The sequence below is a fragment of the Prosopis cineraria genome, unplaced genomic scaffold (genome assembly GCF_029017545.1).
Source record: "Prosopis cineraria cultivar Desert tree isolate PC_DT_omini unplaced genomic scaffold, ASM2901754v1 PC1, whole genome shotgun sequence".
NCBI classification, from domain to species: domain Eukaryota; kingdom Viridiplantae; phylum Streptophyta; class Magnoliopsida; order Fabales; family Fabaceae; genus Prosopis; species Prosopis cineraria.
This window is the reverse complement of record NW_026555332.1, coordinates 10,701,177-10,722,033: the sequence shown is the minus strand read 5'-3', so window position 1 is coordinate 10,722,033 and position 20,857 is coordinate 10,701,177. Positions and strand designations below refer to the sequence as shown.

At 31.5% G+C, this 20,857-nt stretch overlaps 1 protein-coding gene and 1 long non-coding RNA gene across 2 annotated transcripts; one reads left to right on the top strand and one right to left on the bottom strand.

The window, feature by feature from the left end:
• Nucleotides 1-3,777: 3,777 nt before the first annotated feature.
• LOC129313304 (uncharacterized) lies at nucleotides 3,778-10,366 on the bottom strand. The gene is made up of 3 exons (XM_054956299.1): nucleotides 10,208-10,366; nucleotides 6,327-6,644; nucleotides 3,778-4,090 (listed from the first exon to the last, which is right to left on the bottom strand). Exons 1-3 carry the CDS (start codon nucleotides 10,364-10,366, stop codon nucleotides 4,004-4,006), a joined length of 564 nt encoding a protein of 187 aa, XP_054812274.1. The 3' UTR covers nucleotides 3,778-4,003.
• A 5,040-nt stretch (nucleotides 10,367-15,406) lies between these two features.
• LOC129307655 (uncharacterized) lies at nucleotides 15,407-17,455 on the top strand. The gene is made up of 3 exons (XR_008592466.1): nucleotides 15,407-15,926; nucleotides 17,122-17,178; nucleotides 17,294-17,455. It is a non-coding gene; the product is annotated as an uncharacterized LOC129307655 (long non-coding RNA).
• Nucleotides 17,456-20,857: the final 3,402 nt, after the last annotated feature.

Sequence of the window (20,857 nt, the reverse complement as noted above, 5' to 3'; positions counted from 1 at the left end):
CTCACCTCTTGCTCCTGTCACAAGCCTCACATTAGGAAGCCTCATAAGTATAGTGAAGTAAGTCTCATAAGTATAGCAAAGTTTATAAATATAAAAATTCTTCCACCCCAACAGACTAATATTGGAAAAATAATATTTTCCTCTAATTCAAAAAGAGAGATTTCATGGTTTGGGAGTGAGGCAGGAACCTTGACTAAATAATCTCTTACAATTAGAGAACAGACCTACTTTAATTATAATTGACAACTCTAAACTTATATTTAATATATTTTAAATTTTTAATAATTAAATTTAAAACAATCTCATTCCCACCAATAATTTTAAATTAATATCCATTACTTTATATATTGTGAGGTCCATCATTTTCTATTTTTACTCTCTCTCCCCCCCTTCTCTCTCTCTCCCCGCGCCTTCTCCTCCCTCCTCCTCTCTCTCTCCCCCCTCTGTGTCTTGCTCTCTCTTTTTGCCTTCTCCTTGGATCTTTTTCTTTTTCCAAAAGCCTTCTCCTTGTATCTATATAGAGCATATCTGTAAATCTTAGATCAAGATCCCTCAACTATATCGGAAACCATTAATGATCTATACGTGTATATACATGCGCTGGCGTTGCTATGTGTAGGTCTCGGACTTGAAGCACACGTCACTGGAATATATTTAAGCCAGAGAGAGAGAAAATATTGTGTGTAGGTCATTAAATGAGTAGTCATCCACAATGATGCCCCATCTCTTGCTTCTCTGTGCTATCAAAAAACTACGCACAGCGCAAGACTTTTCGTCTTTTTCATTTTTCATAGGCACCTAGGATTACCATCGCAAGGTTCACTATAACTTCGCTACAAGTTTTATTTTGGTGTTCTTCGCTCTTGCTATTAATTAGTTATATTAATTGGGTTTTTGGGTTGATTGCATCGGCAAGATTCGCCCAAACCCAAGATATATATTCCTAATAGGTTTCTGGGTCTCTAGATCTCTTTTTCCGGATTCCAACTTTCTGATCTATTTGTAGAACTAAAGAAGGTGTTGCTTTAGGGTTGGTCAATTTTGAGGAATGGCCAGTTTTGGTGACTTAATTAACTTGTATCTCTGTAAGTTTTGGTAGAGGATCTAGTTCTTCCATGCATGGATAGTGAGATTGCAGATAGAGAGAGAGAGAGAGAGAGAGAGAGTGAGACAGTGGGGGGAGAAGAGGGGGGAGAGACACGAGGAGACGGATGGAGAAGGAGGAGGGAGGAGAAGGCAAAGAGAGAGACACGGGGACCAAAGAAAGTAAAAACAAAATATGATGGCCCCACTATGCTGAAGTGATTGATGTTAATTTAAAATTAATTATGTGATTGAGATTATCTTAAATTTAATTATTTAAAATTTAAAATATATTAAATATTAATTTATGATTGAAATTACCCCCAAATTTATATTTTATAATTTAAATTATTATGTAATCGTATTTTTTTATTTTTTGGCAAAAGTTATTAATAAAAAATTGTAATATTACATATTAGGTTCTAATATTTATATTTCCTTTTATTTTCTAATAAATATGGGCTAGATTATAAATTTATTTTTTATTTTTTATTATTTTGTTTCATTCCATTCTTTTAAAAATCTGAAAGATTCAATGCACATGTCTTTAAAATTTATTCTTACAGAACCTACTTCGAGAGTAATTGGTAGAAAATCTGCTAACACAACTTGTCCTATTTCAGATTCGTGTGAATTAATGCAAAGGGAAATAAAAATCTATGAGAAAAATGGCTTACTTTGATTGGAAGGAGAGAATAACAACAATTATAATCCAAATTTAAATGTCTATTAATTTTTGTCGAACCATTAAAATTTGTGTCGGTCCTTCTTCGTGCTTTTAGAGAAACAACATTTATCGTCAGTTGGGAAAATAAACATTCTCATTTTTCAAATTATTTTGTACATTTTTACTGTCAAACATAAATTTTATTTATTAATTTTCAATATAAACAATTTTTTGTAAAACATATCAAATATAGTACTCCCTTCATTCAAAAATGTAAGGCATTTTTAATCAAATTTCACCCTTCAATAAAATAATTACTTACTTTCTAACTAACCTTATCTTTTCATATTTACCCCTATTAAACACCTTATAATAAATATAAAATCATTATCAATGAGGCACTTTTAAAAAAATGTAATAATTACATCTTAAAAGACTAAAAATGTCTTATATTTTTTAACATCCAACTCTTTAAAAAATACATTACATTTTTGAATAGAGGGAGTAATTGATATGTGACAAATAAAATATTACTTCTTCCGTTAAAAAATATAAGGTATTTTTAACCAAATCTTACCCCCCAATAAAATAGTTACCTACTTTTAAACTAACCCTATCTTTTCATATTTATTCCTATTAAACACTTTATAATAAATATAAAGTCACTATCAATAAGGGCACTTTTGAAAAAAAAAAAAAGACCACTGATTATGCCTCGGAAGATTAAAAATGCCTTACATTTTTAAATATTCAACTCTTAAAAAAATGTCTTACATTTTTTAATAGAAGGAGTATATATTTAAGATTTTGACAGTATAAATTATATTGTGTTACATTTTGTTTGAAATAATCATTTTCCCACCACAACTTTTGTGGGTGAAAATATAACACTTGTGGCAAACATACACACACACATACACACACACACATATTTGTCATGAAAAATCATGCACATATTCAATATGAGTTGGCCTCATGGTTGTGCGTTGAACATTCTCAAACCTCAATTACTGAATCAAAATATACAATCTTTCAAAAACTTGTCACAATTTCCATTTGATGGAGGAACCGGTTACAATTAATGGATCAAACAAAAATACAAGCGGTTGCATTTACAACAAGATCTATTAAGTTCTGATAATTAATATTTGATACACATTTCACTCCCTCGCTCGTCCGATCCCTACAAAATTTTACTTGTGCTGCCAAATAACTAACTCTAAAGCTTCGCATGAAATACAGAGCCACAGCAAGGGTCCGGACGTCTGGTCCAAAAAAACTATCTCAGTTTTTACTCATTCTAAGCTTAAGCATAACATTTTTCAAGAGATCACAAGTTTAAATTCGGAAGTTTCATGTGATATGATAGTAATGTAAATAAAGAAATCAACACGAGATTTATTGCTTTTCTATAACAAACGAATTATTTGTCTCTAATCTCTTCTATTACATGACTTTTATTCCACATGAGAATATCCAAATATAGAAACATATCAAAGAAAGCATCAATTTACATATATCACCAGGGAGTATTAGCAAGTTCTTGAAATTAAACCCTATGAGTCAGACTCATTAAGTCATTTTATGGTCTCTTTTAATTTTTAAGCTGTATTTCAAGAACTTTCATGGACAAATGAAATAATCATATTCAAAAAACAAATGAACTAACTGAAAGAATAAGGGCCAAAGTTGGAGATTCGAAGAAATAGTTATAGTAGAACTTGATGTGTGTGAAAATAGTTTTGGAATTTGTTGTAAAACAATCTATTTGTATTTTTATTAGAGAACATGATAACAAACACCTAAAACAATGCCTAATTTTCTTACTAAAGCATTTTATAAACCAGTATAATGTTCTTAAAACAAATAAAAAAAACCATTACGCTATCTTTAACAATCAATTAATGAATGAAAAGACATACTTCTATATGTTAAAACGGAACGAATGGAACTGCAGCAAATTGCACTCAACCAATATCAATGTTGTTATGCAAGCAAAGAAGCAAAGCTTTTTAGATACACACACATTGAGATGTATATTTATATATATATATATATATATATAAGGATTTACTGCCATGCTTTCTATCATGCAGCATGTTCCTATTTGTAATGTTTTCAAACAAATTTCTCTAAGAAATTAAATACCACACAGAAGTTGGCCTTTTCAAAAAAGGGGGGGGGGGATATCACACCGAAAATAAACAGGTCAAGCGACTTGGTTTAGATCACACTTGGCATATCCTTATCCAATTAATTAGTCTGAGGGCCTGGTCCTGGAGTTAGTTCTGGCCTTCGACTTCGAGGACGACGACTTGTTACTGCACTCGCACCAATCTGCTGCACAAAAATAATACAAAGCCGCATCAACACACACACACACACATCAATGTAACAATCAATGTACAAATATACTCTCTCTCTCTCTATATACATACATACATATATATATATATAATAAGTTAGTGCTGTCTCAATTTATAATTACTTAGCTTTTAGATAAAATTGCATGTACTAATAAATTTCATTAAATACACTTTATAATCTTATTTCTTCAAAATAAAAATATAAGCTTTCAAAAATATACTACATTTAATACTTTATTTGTAAAAAAAAATATTAGAGAGAAAATATAATGGGAATAGTAATATTGGAATGGCATAATTAATTAAACTTTATTTTTTTCAAAATATCTTTTTTTAAATTTTAAATTTTTTTCAAAAAGTGTCTTATAAATTGAATCTGGACATTAGAGTACTATTGTTTGCAAAATAAAAACAACACAATATATTTATTGTCATTTATTGTCCAATTCTGGGTAACAAAAGAAACGCATAGTATCTAATTAAATCAATAATTCTATGGCTGAGATCCATTTTTTATGTACTAGTTAATTTCTCGACTATATTATATATAATAATTAAATTTTTATTATTTAATTTTATGACTATACAAATGAACCTTGAAGAACAATCATTACATGCATAATAAGACATACAATGGCTTTACATTGTAATGTTATTTCGGTTTCCATCCTCGTCCAGTCATAAGCACTATCTGGAAAGTCCAACTTTTAGATTTTATTTTTAAATTTTTATTTTATATTTATTATAGAAAATTATAAAATTTTAAGAAATTTATCTTATCATTAATCTGGATAATATAGATTTAATTTGGATGGTCTAATTTAATATTATATTTTTTAATCTAGAAGGTGCAGATTTACTTGTTTTATTTTTTATATTTTATTTTATATTCATTAAAATAAAAATTAGAAATTTTAATAAATGTATCCTATTGTCAATTTGGACAACATAGATTTAATCAATATAGTTTAATTTTTATAAATTGACTACTAGATATAATCTGTACAGTTTAAATTTAAAATCTTCAAGTTGCAACTTTTTCTTAATTTTTAAAGAGATGGCTTGAATATTATCTTTATTTTTATTTTTTTAATATTACATTTACTAAAATAAAAATTTTAAAAATTATTATATTTGGATAGTCAATCTATAAAATTTATAAAAAATGTACTATTAAATTAAGCCACTCAGATTAAATTTATATTATTTAGATTGATTATAAGATAAATTCTTAAAATTTTATAATTTTTTACAATAAATATAAAATTTAAATTTAAAATTTAAATATAAAAATCTGGAAAATCTGGATGGTCCAGATTCATGGTGCTCAGAACCTAATGATTATGGAAACCGAACATGCTATAAAACATAACACTGAAATATTCTGCAAGAACACAACGTCTTCCAAATTTTACTTTCATCAATTTTCAAAAAAAAATATTAATATTTATTTTATGTTTTTTTATATTTTTTGAATAGATGAAAATAAATTCATGCCAGCTAGCAGCTGGATGTATTTTTTTCTATTCTGTACATCCTATAAAATGTACCGTCATTTAAAAATATAAGGTAATTTGAATCTTTTAAAATATAATAAATGAGATTTTTCTAAAATACCCTTAATTAGGTATATAATTAATAAGATTTTCTAATTTACATACCTTATTAAATAAAGATAAATATGAAAAGAGTGTAATTTTAAAGGCAATTACCAACTTATTGAGAGTGTAATTCGATCTTATAATATTGAACGAGGAAGTAAGTTCTAATAATTTTCCCCAAAAAAAAAATGCAACACCAATAAATGTTAGCTGCTGAGGAGATCTACTGCCACGTAAACAAAATAAAGAATTAACATCTTGAGTAAAATTTGACCGTTAAATTAATCCAAATCTATTCAGATTTTTTTTTAAATGAAAAGAGTCTAGAACATCCTAAACGAAACTCAAATATCAAATTAAATATGAAAAAAAACCCACACCTGGCAGCACACCAAAAAAAAATACACACACACACATTTGACGACCGTCATAAAAAAATACCGCCAAAATCCACTTCTGCGTATTTTAATGTGGTCCGTTGAAAGAGAGTTAACAGAGAATGTGTGTGTGAGAGAGGGAGAGCAGATATCAACACTAGTATTTAAAAAGAACAAAAAAAATTAGAAGCTGTATGTGTGTCTGTCAGTGTTGGAATATACATTTACACACCTGGTTTGTTGTAGTGGAAGGAGGATCTGAAGCTATGAGGCTCTTAGAATCGTCGTAATGGACTGAGATCTCATGAAACCCTAGACATTTCAGCAGAGACCTGACAAGTTGTTGAAGGAAATGGCGTGGGTGGTGAACATAGAAAATGGCTTTGTTCGACGACTCAGAAACATTCACTTCTCTTTCTTCTTCTTCTTCTTCCGGTGGTTGAGTAGGTGACGACGACCTCTCCATTAGGATTGATTCTTCTTCTTGAGCCTTCTTCCTCTGCTTCCTCTTGTTTGCGATGGCTGGTGAATCTGTTCTGTGCTTTAATAACTGCACTTAAATGCTCTGTTTCTTGTGACCTGCCACGCTTTTACTTGATTCATGAATTAATTCACGCTTTAATAGCAGAAAGGTGTCTAAAGACAATTGTACCCTTTGACCAAATTTATTGATACTTTCCCAATTCTACTTATAAGATAGGAAAAAAATGTTTGTTTTAGTCATGTTTACAAAGCACATTAATAATTATCATGTTTATATTTATCATTTTATTCTTATTAAATATTGGGAAGCTTAGTAAATACTCCCTCCGTCTTTATATAAAAAGTCTTCTAAAACATTTTTTGTTCTTAGCATATTTTTTAATGAATAGACCATTATTCCCTTATTAAATTAGAAAGATAAATGTCACATTCCAAAAATAGAGGGTGACCGGCACGAGTGTGAACCACTCACACATTTCCGTAAGCTTCAAAATAAACATTTATTCCATTTTACAAAAGAAAAGAACAAAATTTAATCAAATCACATGAAAATTAAAATAATTTCTTTAAACTCATTATCATAAAAAAGTGTCGACGTTTTTGTAAAAATTTCGACAGAACCTCCCTTATAACTAGAATCTCCCAAAAATTCTACAACAAAACTTTTTACAGATAACAGTATAAATCAAGAGCGTAGCTCCTTCTAGCCAGCAACTAATATACAAACCAAAACAAAGTCCATCAACAATCTATGTAGAGCATCTAATTTTTCTTTTAAATAAAAAAGACATACGAGTTATATATTTACATTAAAAGAAATAATACCAATCCAAAAACTTTCACCCACTGTAGCTATTCTGCCCTTTTAAGGTCGTTGATGGGATCGGTGTCAGCTAACCAATCTAAGGTCAAATAATTTTTTCAATGAATAGCATTCCCATAGTAAAATTTTTAAAATTTAAATTGACAATCTCTAACAATGGTATCAGATAATAAAAAGTAATTCTACCAAAATTTATAAGTATGTAAGTCATAATCATATTTATAAAATAAGAGTAAATTAAAAATAATTTATGTTATCATGCTTAAAGAAAATAATATGCTCTCATATAACTCAAAGTGATACAAATTACTAGTCAAAATCAGGTAAATTTCGAAAACACATATTAATCAACATTTAAAATTTTGAGAACTTAACATAACAGGTTACAAACAAGGACACTCAGTCCATAAGGGTATATAACCAAACACGGCTTGTGTCACAAAAACAAACGTGGACACACCAATCCACGAAGTTAAGTAACCAAGCGCAGCCGAAGTTACGAAACAAACATGAACACACAGTCAATGAAGGAAACTAACCAAACACGACTTAGGCCATGAAATTAAATATGGGTACAAAGCCCACGAATACCAAACGTCAGAATACAACTCACGAACCAACTAGCTAATGTTTAACCATAGTACTTCGAGCTAACAGAACTGTCATTAGTAGTAGTGTTCTGTTTAGAATTCTCTCAAAAATCGTGTTTCAAACATACGAGAAAAATAATTATTTTTGAAATACAATTTGCGTCTTCAATACCAAACTCGCATGCATCTCTTTAAATTTCAATTTAAGACCTGTTGAAAATAATCTTTCATAAAATAATATACGAGCTTGCGTTATCTAAATAATCAAGGATTTTTTAAGAGTTTAATAAATCAAATAATTTCATAAATCTTTGAAACATAATCCCTGAGGAAACAAATGCATATATCCTCCTTTAACCATATCGCATCGACATCACAAAGTTTCAAAACTAATGTAATTCACAAGAATAAAATATCTTAATGAAAATTTATTAAAAATAAAAATACCAATAAAAATAAATTAAAGGAAATGATATTCACTTACACATTGAAATTCTAAATTCTCGAAAGTATTCTTCTTTTAATTCTTGTCAGGGTCTTATTTTTCCACACACCCTATAAAGTATAAACATATACAATTTTAATAACTTTTTAATTTATAGCACAATCTCTATCGATCACCATCTAAAATTCAAAATCAAATTTATGATTTAAAGTTAGTTCAAGCATTATTATTTATTCCTCTAACTTCCTTCGTAAAACTTTAGCCATACCATTCTATTTTCTTGGAATAAGAGTTTTCTCTCAATCTTTGCACCACTTACCTTAGGTGCATTACTTTTACCTCTTCAATTTTAAGCCTTCAACCATTCACCAAAAATCATACAAATTCCAAATATACACATGACTACATATAAGCCCATAATTAAATTCCTTTACAAATCTACAGGTGAATTCCTAAACTAATAATTCCCATCAATATTTAGAAGTTAAATTTTATTTCCTTATACAAGCCCTTTAATGACATCTCATAGGCACCAACAATATATCTAAGCTTGTCTCTTCCAATTTCACCTTAAAATTTTTTTAACATCAACCAAATCAACAAAATCAATTTAACTCCAAAATTATGACCCATATATACCACCATCATTCTTCAATACTAATGCATATATATATATATATATTTTCGGTCATGGCAGCAACAGAACACACAAAAAATTTTATAGTTTTAGTCCCCAATCAGAACTCTCTCTCTTGCATAGATTCATCAAGAAAAAGTCCTTAAGATTCTCACCTCAAACACCAATAACAGCAGAGGCAACGAAGAAGATAGAATGTACAGCAAAATATGGGAGAGCAAATGAAAATCTTCAGCTGAGCAAGGAACAGAGGAAGACGCAGCACCATTCAAGAGAAAGGGAAAAAACCAGAATCAGCATCGCCTCAGCTCAAGACCAGCATCACCCATTTCTGATGACCTTAACCCAATGAAACGCTGAGCTCGTGCAAGGGAGAATGACACAGAAACAAGGAAGAACTCTAACTAAAATGAACGGACCAGCCACGAGCACACTGGCGACGATGAGCTACGTGAACGCGGTGCCAGCTACAGTTGAAAGGAAGAAAGCAGTGACCCACGAGAGGCTAAGCAAAATCTATCCAATCCTCAGATCTCCTTCTGCTCTAGAATACCTAAGAAAGAACAAGGAAGAGTTAAAATATCTGATGGAACTAAGGGCAATTTGGTAATTTCGCACAGCCAGAAAAAAAAATTTTGACTCTTCTTTTGGTCTCTTCCAAATTCAAACTTGGGACCTCATGTATGAAAGATTGCTCAGCTGCCACTAAACCAAGTCTCTAACTTGCTATATTTATCTCAAAAACTAATATAAACACACTTTAAGCAAGTTAACTTATATATTTATCTATTTATTTTAAATTTTATTGGGGTTATTACATCCTCCCCTCTAAAAAAATTCGATCCTCTAAATTTATGTGTGTACTTACCTCAATCTTCAAACAAGTATGGATACTTGACACGCATATCCCTTTCAACTTTTCATGTAGCTTCCTCTTGAGAATGGTTACGCCATAATACTTCTACTAAAGTAACTTCCTTCGACTGCAACTTTTTGACTCGTTTATCCAAAATAGCCATAGGAATTTCCTCATAAGCTAAGTCTGAGTCTATTTGAATCCCCTGTGTTTCTATCACATGAGAGGGGTCATATAAATACTTCCATAACATTGATACATGAAACATTAGATGGATACCAACCACTCAGGCAGTAATGCCAAACGATAAGCAACTGCCCCAATTCTTTCTAAGATCTCAAATGGATCCACATACCTTGGGCTCAGTTTACCTTTCTTCCCGAACCTCATCACCCCTTTCATAGGAGATACTTTAAGAAATAGTTTATCCCCGACCATGAATTCTAACTCCTGACGTCGATTATCAACATAAGACTTATATCGACTTTGAGCTGTTATTAATCTTTCCTTAATTATTTTCACTTTCTCGATAACATCCTGTACCAAATCTAGCCCCAAAAGCTTAACATCACCAACATCAAACCATCCAAAACATCAAACCATCCAATAGGAGACCTATACTACCTCCCATAAAGGGCTTCATATGGAGCCATTTGTATGCTAGTTTGATAACTGTTATTATAAGCAAACTCCACTAAAGCTAAGTAATGATCCTAACTACCACCAAAATCCAAAATACAAGATCTTAACATATCTTCAAGTATTTGAATGGTTCTCTCAGACTGGCTATCAATTTGCGAGTGGAAAGCAGTACTGAGATCTAATTGAGTGCCCAAAGCTTCTTATAAAGATCTCCAAAATTGGGAAGTAAATTGAGGACCTCTATCAAAAATTATAGATATTAGATTCCTATGCAGTCGCACAATCTCATTAATATACAATTGAGCATACTTATCAACACTATATGTTATCTTCACTGGAATGAAATGAGCTAATTTCGTTAGTCTATTGATAATAACCCAGATAGAATCATACCCCTTAGCAGTGCGAGGTAACCCACTGACAAAGTCCATTGTGATATTTTTCTCATTTCCACTCTGGTATTTCTAACCTTTGGTGTAGCCCAGCTGGCTTCTGGTGTTCTGCCTTAACTTCTTGGCATGTCAAACAGCGTAAGACAAAGTCTACCACATCCTTTTTCATGCCATCCCACCAATACAATTGTTTCAAATCTTGATACATTTTAGTTGCTCCTGGATGCATGGTATGTGTAGAATGATGAGCCTCTTCCATGATAAGTCGCTTTAAGTTTTCCTCTTATGGTACACAAATTCTACCCTTACACTTTAATATTCCTTCCTGGTCAATTTCAAACTCAGTATTGCTTCCTGCTATAACTGCTTCTTTTAACTTGCATAATTTTGGATCTAAGAATTGAGTGCTCTTAATCTAATCCATTAAAGAAGAATAAGCTCGTACATGAGCCAGAAATGTTCTCTTATCAATAATCTCAAACTTGACTCCACTTTGCTCAAGTTTATGAATTTCTTGCACCAAAAGCCTCCTTGTCAAAGTCATATGTGCCAAGCTACCCATTGACTTTCTACTTAAGGCGTCAGCCACTACGTTCGCCTTACCAGGATGGTAAAGAATTGTACAATCATAATCCTTAAGTAACTCCATCTATCTACTTTGTCTAAGATTAAGATCCTTCTGTTCAAAAATGTACTTAAGACTCTTATGATCCGTGTAAATTTCACAAGTCTCATCATAAAGATAGTGATGCCAAATTTTTAACGCAAAAACAACTGCTGCCATCTCTAGGTCATGGGTTGGGTAGTTCTGCTCGTGTTTCTTAAGTTTCCTTAAGGCATAAGCAATAACTCATCCATCTGCATTAGAACACAACCTAGACCCACACGAGAAGCATCACAATAAACTGCATACCCTCTGTTACCTGATGGTAAACTCGAAACTGGTGCCGAAGTCAGACACTCCTTTAACTTTTGAAAATTGTCTTCACACTTGTCATCCCATTCAAACTTGACATTCTTCTGAGTCAACCTTGTCAGTGGAGCGGCTATTTTAGAGAAATCCTTGACAAAACAATGATAATATCCTGCAAGACCTAAGAAACTATGAATTTTTATAACAGTCATCGGTCTTGGCCAATTTTGCACTGCTTCTACTTTGCTTGGGTCCACTTTAATACCATCTTTAGAAACAACATGTCCTAAGAAGGTAACTTTATCAAGCCAAAATTCACATTTAGAGAACTTGGCATAAAGTTGTTGTTCCCTCATTGTCTGTAAAACAATCCATAAATGATGTTCATGCTCCTCTAGGCTCTTTAAGTATAGCAAAATATCATCAATAAAAATGATCACGAATTTATCAAGAAATGGCCTAAACACCTGATACATCAAATCCATAAACGCTACTAGCGCATTAGTTAACCCAAATGACATTACCAGGAATTTGTAATGACTATATGGGGTTCTAAATGCAATCTTAGGTATGTCTTCTTTCTTGATTTTTAACTGATGATAACCCGAACGAAAGTCTATTTTGGAAAAACATTGAAATGTTGTTATACTTTTAATTAGATAACCAACTTTTATTGGTTTACGTGATTTGATTAAAAACATCTTATATATAGAGATGGAGGGAGTATTAGAGTATTTTAGTTTAAAGTGGGTATATTTAATAAGGGTAAAGTTAAAAATTTTGTTGAATTTTTAGACAAAATTAATGAGACTTAAAATTTTTCTTAATTTTGATGAAAATGTTAAAAGTGATTTATAAATAAGATTAAAGGGAGTATATACTAATATGGCATTACTTAGTTTAAGCAATTTTTTTGGGTTCAACTGCCACTCTCTCCCCAAAAAATCTCTAAAAACGGGTCTTTAAATTAAATAAGAGTGAGAAAGACAATATTATTAAATTAATGATATTTTTGGAAAGATTGAAACGTATGGCTTTGAAGGGCAAAGGGCTAAGAGTGTCTTAAGGATGGAGAAGATGATTTTGCAATAAAGTCCCCAAGGGGAACAGATAGACATGAATAAATGTGGCTAATACAGAAAGAAATAGATAAGATTAATGAAAAGCTAGGTTACCTACTACAATAACATGTCAGACGTAACATAAGCATTTAACTCATGGACTCTCTCTTTTTGTCTTCTTATTACCGAATATTCTGTTTAAATACTATTACATTAATAACCACTTCAAAAACTAGGATATTATACTATATATAATGAGGCTCTGGCCTCTGATTAAGATTAATTATTGATTCTAGTATTTGATCCAAAACTCTGCCTTTCCCACTCTATCTTTAGGTCATCTTTGAGTTTTTTTTTTTTTTTTCCCGGGGCCGATGTCATCTTCGAGGTCAATGTCTTGAAACTTCGCCTCTGCGAGCTTTTCCATGTCATCTATTTTGTTTTTCTCTTTTTGTTGCCTTCTTGCTCATAGGATTCATTTTATTAAGCTTTAAGTTTCTCGATGAATAACTATTTTATGACAGCTATTTAGTTACTATCCGACACTATTGATTAGATCAAAAATTTAGCGTTGTTCAGTTTTAAAGGAAAGTAAATTTTTTAATGTAGTTTTTCTCATCTACGGAACACTAGTTTGAGATTTAATTTAATTACTTAAGGAGTGTGAATTCTTTCTCTTTGATCTAAAAAAGACTTAAATGGTATATATATTATGCCAATGACAAACAATGACATTAATATCATTTTCCTTTTTAAATACTATTTATTGATTCTTTTATTTAAATATGTTTTTTATTTCAATATCTTAAAATATATGCTTAAAAGCAACATGTCCATTAGATTTCATCATGTTCGGAATTAATAGCAATTGTTCGAAAATGGGGGAGAGTGTTTGACTAGTTAAGGTAATTAATGTTGATCACTTAATTAGTTGGTGACCCTAAAATCCATATAAAGGGTTCTGTATCATTCTATTGAAATAGGGAGGTGGAATCTTATTCATACAGAGAGAAGTTAACATAAGTCTTTATCTCATAAATCCCCAAGGTTTTCAGGGATATTGTTACTTTCACCCTTAAAGGGTTAATGGTTTGTTGTTTATTTGTTGTAATGCCATTGATGGCTTGATATCATCTTGTATCGAATTCATACTCTGCTTCATACTAGATCATTATTTAACATTGTATCAGAGTCCAAGGTTGGTGTGGGCCTAAAGATCTTGATCTTGTTGACTTGGGTCAGATATCCAAGATCCGGTAACCTGTCAAGAATCTACACATCAAGAATGCATTTTCAGTTTTCTATTTGATCTCAGGAGCTCTATTTGTCTATTCTCTTTATCAGAAGCAAAAAAAAAAAAAAGCCCTAGTTATTGTGTGTTCTTTGTGTCATGTTTGTGTCTTTATTCTCTATCGTGAATTTATGTTGCGATTCACTTCATTTTACTACATTGTGAAGCCTGTGTCTCATGTCAAGATCCGATAAGGCTACTCGAAACTTAAGATCCTGGACAGTTGGTTCTTGGATTTGCATCGTCTTCTTGGTTCACAATTGTCTTCATTCTCCAGTGTGCTAAAGACCTCTGCTGCCACTTCAATTCTTGGGTTTTCAGAGAATGGGAAATGATGAGAAGATCCCACTGTGACAATCATTGATTTTATACAATGAGAATACCCACGGCAACCACCATTGACCTTCTTAAAAGTATAGCCCAGACGGAAAGTGACACGAAGGAAAGAAAGATCAAATTATAAAGAGTCTCAACCTTTCTCGATCATTATTTAGTGGTTTCTTGATCATTGCTTTGACTTTGATTCCCTTGGATGCAATGGAGTTTGAATCCAGAACTTTGTCAGTGAATTTTTTTAAAAATTTTTATATAAATGGATGAAGAGCAGTGAATGGTATTATATCTTAATTTAAAATCTCAAAACTTAAACATATGAATCTTTTCACTTTATTATATATTAATTATTAAGTCTAATTTTATCTGATATGAAACTTCCTACATCAACTCAAGTCCATTCATATTTAGACATCATAACAATCTCCCTTTCAATTGTGTGTACATAAACTTCCCATTTCGAAGACACCTCAATGGCGCGGCACGCACGCAAGTCCCCCTATGTAATGACCGAAATAAATAAATAAATAAATAAATAATAATAATAATAATAAATCTCCTAATTTATATTTTCTTTAAATTAATTTTATGGAAAATGGAAGGGTGAGTTACTAAAACTTATGCTAATGGCTTACTTGAAGGTCAAAAGTTTTAATTTTTGTTAGTAATAAATTAATTTTATTTAGCTTAAAATTATAGGAAAATTACCAAAGTATGTGTCTTTTATGTTATTAGAAGAAATTTTGGGCCCTCTTTTGTAATTTTTGCAATTTCATAAAGATCATATTTATATTCTCTCTTTCGATCAATATGCATGCACCGCCTCATTTTTCCCTTCTCCTTCAACATTTTCAACAAATCCAGAACCACCGAGAGTCAGGGAAATCTTTCGTTCATTCTCTGATCATCTCCTCCTCGCCGTTGTTCTTCATTTCTTCCCTCACCGTCGCTGAGCTTGCTTGTTTCTTCTCCATTGAGGATCTGCCGTGAAACGGCACTACTTCTCATTTCCCCTGTCTCTGGTTACTACTAATTTTTGGCTCACCATTGATGAAGTATGCTTGGTCTTTGCCTCTTCTTCCTCCTTAGCTGCTATGTTTAGATCACCGAAGTTTGTTGCTGCAAGAAAGCTGTTCAAGTCGATCTACTTGCTCCTTGCTCAGGCTTCACCATTGATTCCTTCTTCTCCCTCCTTCGGCATCATCTAGGTGATAGTGGGTGGAGCTCGTCCTTCTTCTCCTTTGTTGGTCTGCCACTGGTACGGGTACTATTGTGGGTTTGAGATCTTCTTCCTCCTCTGCTCTTCCTTGACCATGTGATGGCTTCCCCTGTTTCTTCTTGGTTCACGTCATCATTGTGTTTAAGGGTGGGTAGCCATGGGTGCGTCAGTTTCATCCTCTATTTTGCTTAGTTAACTTCCTCATCTTGCTGCTAATTTGCTAATTGAGATGGGTGCTTGGGGTCTTATTTTCTCGTTGAATATGTGAGTGTGTTATGTGGCTGAGTTGTGACTTATTTTTTGTTGTTGCTATGCATAAATAGGAGGAGTAATAGTATTTAAACAAGTTGAAAATTTAGTTCTCGGGTGTGATTTTTGGTAGATAAATGCACTTATGTTTATATTGAAAAAGAGGAATTAGATTTAATTTTCTTTAAGGTCCAATTGAATTTTTTTCTGTTAAAAAATCAAAATTGGGTTGGCTGATTGAGTTTAATATCAATTTTGGGATTTGTAGGAAATGAGATTTAAAGGGAAGAGGTTTGGGTGTTAATCTGAGAATTAATGGATGATAAGTGTTCGATAAAATGCCTCTAGGAGAGTTTTGCTTGAATATCTTAAATTTATGAAATTTGATTGGTTATTGTGATAGATACATTTAGTTTGAGTGTTATTGATCCATGAATTTAGCTTGTAGGTTACAAATTAAAGGAATTTAATTATTATGAATTTGTATGTGACTTTAAATTCTTAGGGATAGAATGGTTATTAATAAAGTATTGGATAAAATATGATAGATTAGAAAATTCTAATTGCATGGTTGGAAACAATATACCGAAGAGAAAATATTACTTCAAGTAAATAGGTTGATATGTGTAATAACCTAGATATTTCAAATAAAATTAAATTATATAATATTATCTTTTACCTGTACTTTATTAATTTTGGAAGAAATTCAGCAACAAGAAAAGCTAGTCTAGTGAAAAGTAAATTCTCATTTAATCAATAAAGTCCTGAATTCGATTCCCATCAGTCTCAAGTGAAAAAGTTTATTTTCGAAGGCTCCCTTTTCAGCTTCCAAAAATTACCAAAATACTCCTATGTCATTAGATTTTATTTTCTCCTCTTTTTCCTTGTTCTGTCGTGAGTTCACCAGAGAGGACAAGAAAGTTCGGGATCCTCCATTCTGTGACCTCTGACCTTGCTTCATTTTCTGTTATTCTATCATTATCACTGATGATTATGGGTTCATCTTCCCTTGCAAAAAACGTTCGAATTGGCTGCCTTATTTTTCTCCCCATTTTGCTCTGTTTCCTCTTATGCATGTGGCCATCGATCGCAGTTAAAAAGGGTTCTGTCAAGCTTCGATCCTTGCTACCATCGAAGGAGGAATGTGCTGGTTAGTTTTCCTTTCTGTTTGTTCTTCTTTATTCTTCCTCGATTTGTGTATTACTGTCAACTATCTCTCTTTCCTCTTCCTTGTTCAATGCTCTACCTCCTTCATTTGGTTGCAGCAACACTGGTGTATGAGGAAGCTGAGGTGCTGCTCATGATTCTTCTAGTTTTTTTGGTGTGATTTGCTGATTCTGTCCTTCTTCTTTTTGCTGGAATTTCTTTCCCTATTTAGCCATAAGTTTCAGCTTCTCCTCCCCTTTTCTTCATCAATTGTATTTTAAGGTGGGTAAGATTCAATTCCTCTTCCCTCTTGCTCTGTGTATATGTGGTTTGGATGTTTAATTATTATCATTTTAATCCTCCTTTTTGCTGTTGTGCTTGTTCGAACAGTGAGGAGAATTTGGCGTAGGTTGATAATTTAGCATTATATATTTGATAAAAGTGAATAAACTCAATTTTCTTGGGTCTGAAATTGCCTATGTAGAATGCTTGAAATTGGAAGGTTGCATTATTTTAAATGTGGACATTAAAAAAAATTTGGGAAAAATGAAATTTGAAGAAAAGAGATTTGGTTTAAGTTTGACAATTAATGTATGTAGGGTGTTGGAGAAAATGTCTATTAAGAGAAATTGAAATTTATTTTTATTATTTTTGAAATTTCATTGATTTTTATGGGAAGAATAGTTATTTTGGTGTTATTAATCTTTGAACTTAACTTGGAAGAGTGCAAGAGAGGTTTATAAAATGAACAATATGTGATCATTTGAATCTTTAAAGATGGATGGTTTGTAGATGAAAAAAAATTAAATGTTAATAAGGAATTATTGTGCTGGTTGAAAGTTTAATAAAATTTAATTATGATTCATAGGGTGTTTGGAAGAGGAGAAATATGATTAAAGTTAAGAGGTGAAATTTGAATTTCAAGAAATTCAGGTAAGTGGATAGCGTCCCAACTGATATTTCAATAATATTTCCTTTACTAAAATATTACATTTTTCTGGAAATCATTTTAATAGTATTAATGTGATTATTGGATTTTTGTTGATTAACATTGCTTTATTTTGAAAAATTAGCTTTACCAAATTTAAAATTTTATTTGATCAATTAAATCAAGTTTGGACTTTGATTATGAGGTTTTTATTTTATCAAATATTGGATTGATACAGAGAATGATTCTTGCGAGTTTGACTTTGAAAATTTTTTGATTATTCGATAAATGCAAGCATGAGCATTGGATATAAAATTTTATTCTAGCAAGTTTTAATGCTTAAAAGTATTCATGTGAGTTTGATTTTAATAATGAGAACTGTATCTTGAAAGTGATGATTTTCTCACATGTTTGAAAATAGTTTTAAAAAAGGGACTTTATATGAAACACTGGTTGCTAACGGCAGTTCCGTTAGCCCTTGGAGCACCATGGTACATCTAGTTAGCAGGGTGTTTATAGAAGGTGCTAGCCTCGTGCGATGGCCAACGCACGTGGAATGGAGGGATGATTATTCGTGAGTATCATACTCAATTTGATTTCGTAGCTTTGAGCCGCGTTTAATTAGCATTACCCTCATGGATTGTATGTTCATATTTGTTTCATGGCTTCAGCCGTGTTTAGTTGCTTACCCTCGTGGACTGTGTGTCCACCTTTGTTTTCGTGGTATAAGCTGCGTTTGGTTATTTGCCCTCGTGGATTGTATATCCATATTTGTTACCTATTCTGATAAGTCCCTATAATTATAAGTTTTAAATTATTTGATGAACCTATTTTTCATTGGTTTTTATTAATGACATTTATAATTACTTAGCACATTTATTTGCTTTATTGAAAATAAATGATAATGACATTTGATATGAGGCTTTCATGAATTAGGATTTTATTTAAAATTACATAGAGTCCTTTTATGTTGAAGTTTATTAAATATTTGTTTGCAAACATAGTCATCTCAGGCATATATAATTATTTTAAACCTTCCTTTTATACTTATTTAATAACTTACTGTTGGGATGCTATTCACTGAAAATTTATTTTAGTCTCAGACTCATTAGCTGACGTTGATCCTACTATCGACTTCTGAAGGGCACACAACTATTCTGGGTGGAATTTTACCTTGCAATATCTCCCTTTTGATGTAAATATTTAAACTCACGTATTTTATTTTGGAAAGTAAGGTTTAGTGCTCCACATAGCTTATAGCTATATTTCTATTTTATTATATGTTGTCTGCTGGCTGGAAGGAGCTAAACTCTTGATGAAAACTATATTTTGTGTAAAATATTGTATTGTAGGAATTTTGAGAGATCCTATTTATGGGGGAGGTTCTGCTGAAATTTCTATGAAAATATTCAATATGTTATTATAATAATTTTTTTAATTTCGATACAAGTTCAATTATGTTTTAAAAATGGCAAGATTTCTTAATTTAAGGCTTAAGGGATGTATGATATCATTTACATCCTGTGCCAGTCACCCTCTATTTTTAGGATGTGACAATATGGTTAAAGCATTATGGAGAAAATTAGTGACATAACTAATAGTGCTTAAACATTATTACCTATAAATCTAAATTAGACTTTTATAAAGGAGTTCATTAAAGGAATTATTGAGATCTTATATAAGGCCCTGGAATTATTGAGAATTACAAGGTTGAAGAGTGTACAAGATATATTATTAATTTATAAGTCATACTTAGATGTTTGGAAATGATTAGTCAAGAGAATTAAAAGTTATATGTTTATTCAATGGTTTGGAATGTCGTACATTATATGCTTGGTAAAAAGCCTAAGGAAAAATTTTTATGTATAAATTTTGTTGTTAAAATTTCAAAGTTTTTTTATTATTTTGTTGAATGGATTTCCTTTAAAGAGATCTGTTGATTCAAAAGTAAAGTTCATTAAAATCTTATTATACTTTATAGGGTAATTGTAAGGAAGGTAGCTTGATTGGAGTTGTAAAAAATGAATTTTGAGTTTTGAAGATTCTACAGGTAAGTGGATAGCGTCCCAACTAATATTTCATTAAAATCTCCTTTATTCAAATATTATATTTTTATGCAAATTTTTTTTACAACAACAATGTGATTATGAGATATTTTGTTAAGTAAATTACTTTATTTCATGAAATTATTTTACCAAAATTGATCATTTTAGTTAATCAGTAAATAGAAGTTTGAATTCTAATTGTGGGATTTCATTTTGAAAATTATTGAATTGCTACAGAAAAATGATTCATGCGAGTTCGACATTGAAAAGAAAAATTTGATTGAATAGTGATCAATTTCTCGCATGTTTTGAAATTGAATTTGAAAGGGACTTTATATAAAACACTGGTTGCTAATGGCAGTTTCGTTAACTCTTGGCACGCCATGATTCACCTAGCTAACAGAGTATTTATAGGAGGTGCTAGCCTCGTGTGATGGCCAACACACGTGGAACGGAAGGATGGTTATTCGTGAGCATTGTACTCACATTTGTTTTGCGGCTTCAAGCCGCATTTGGTTAACATTATCCTCATTGACTAGGTGTTCACATTTGTTTCATGGCTTCGGCTGTGTTTGGTTACTTACCTTCATGGATTGTGTATCCACATTTGTCTTCGTGGCAAGAGTTGCATTTGGTTATTTATTCTTGTGGACTTTGTGTCCACGTTTGTTAATTATTCTGATAAGTCCCTATAATATGAATTTAATTAT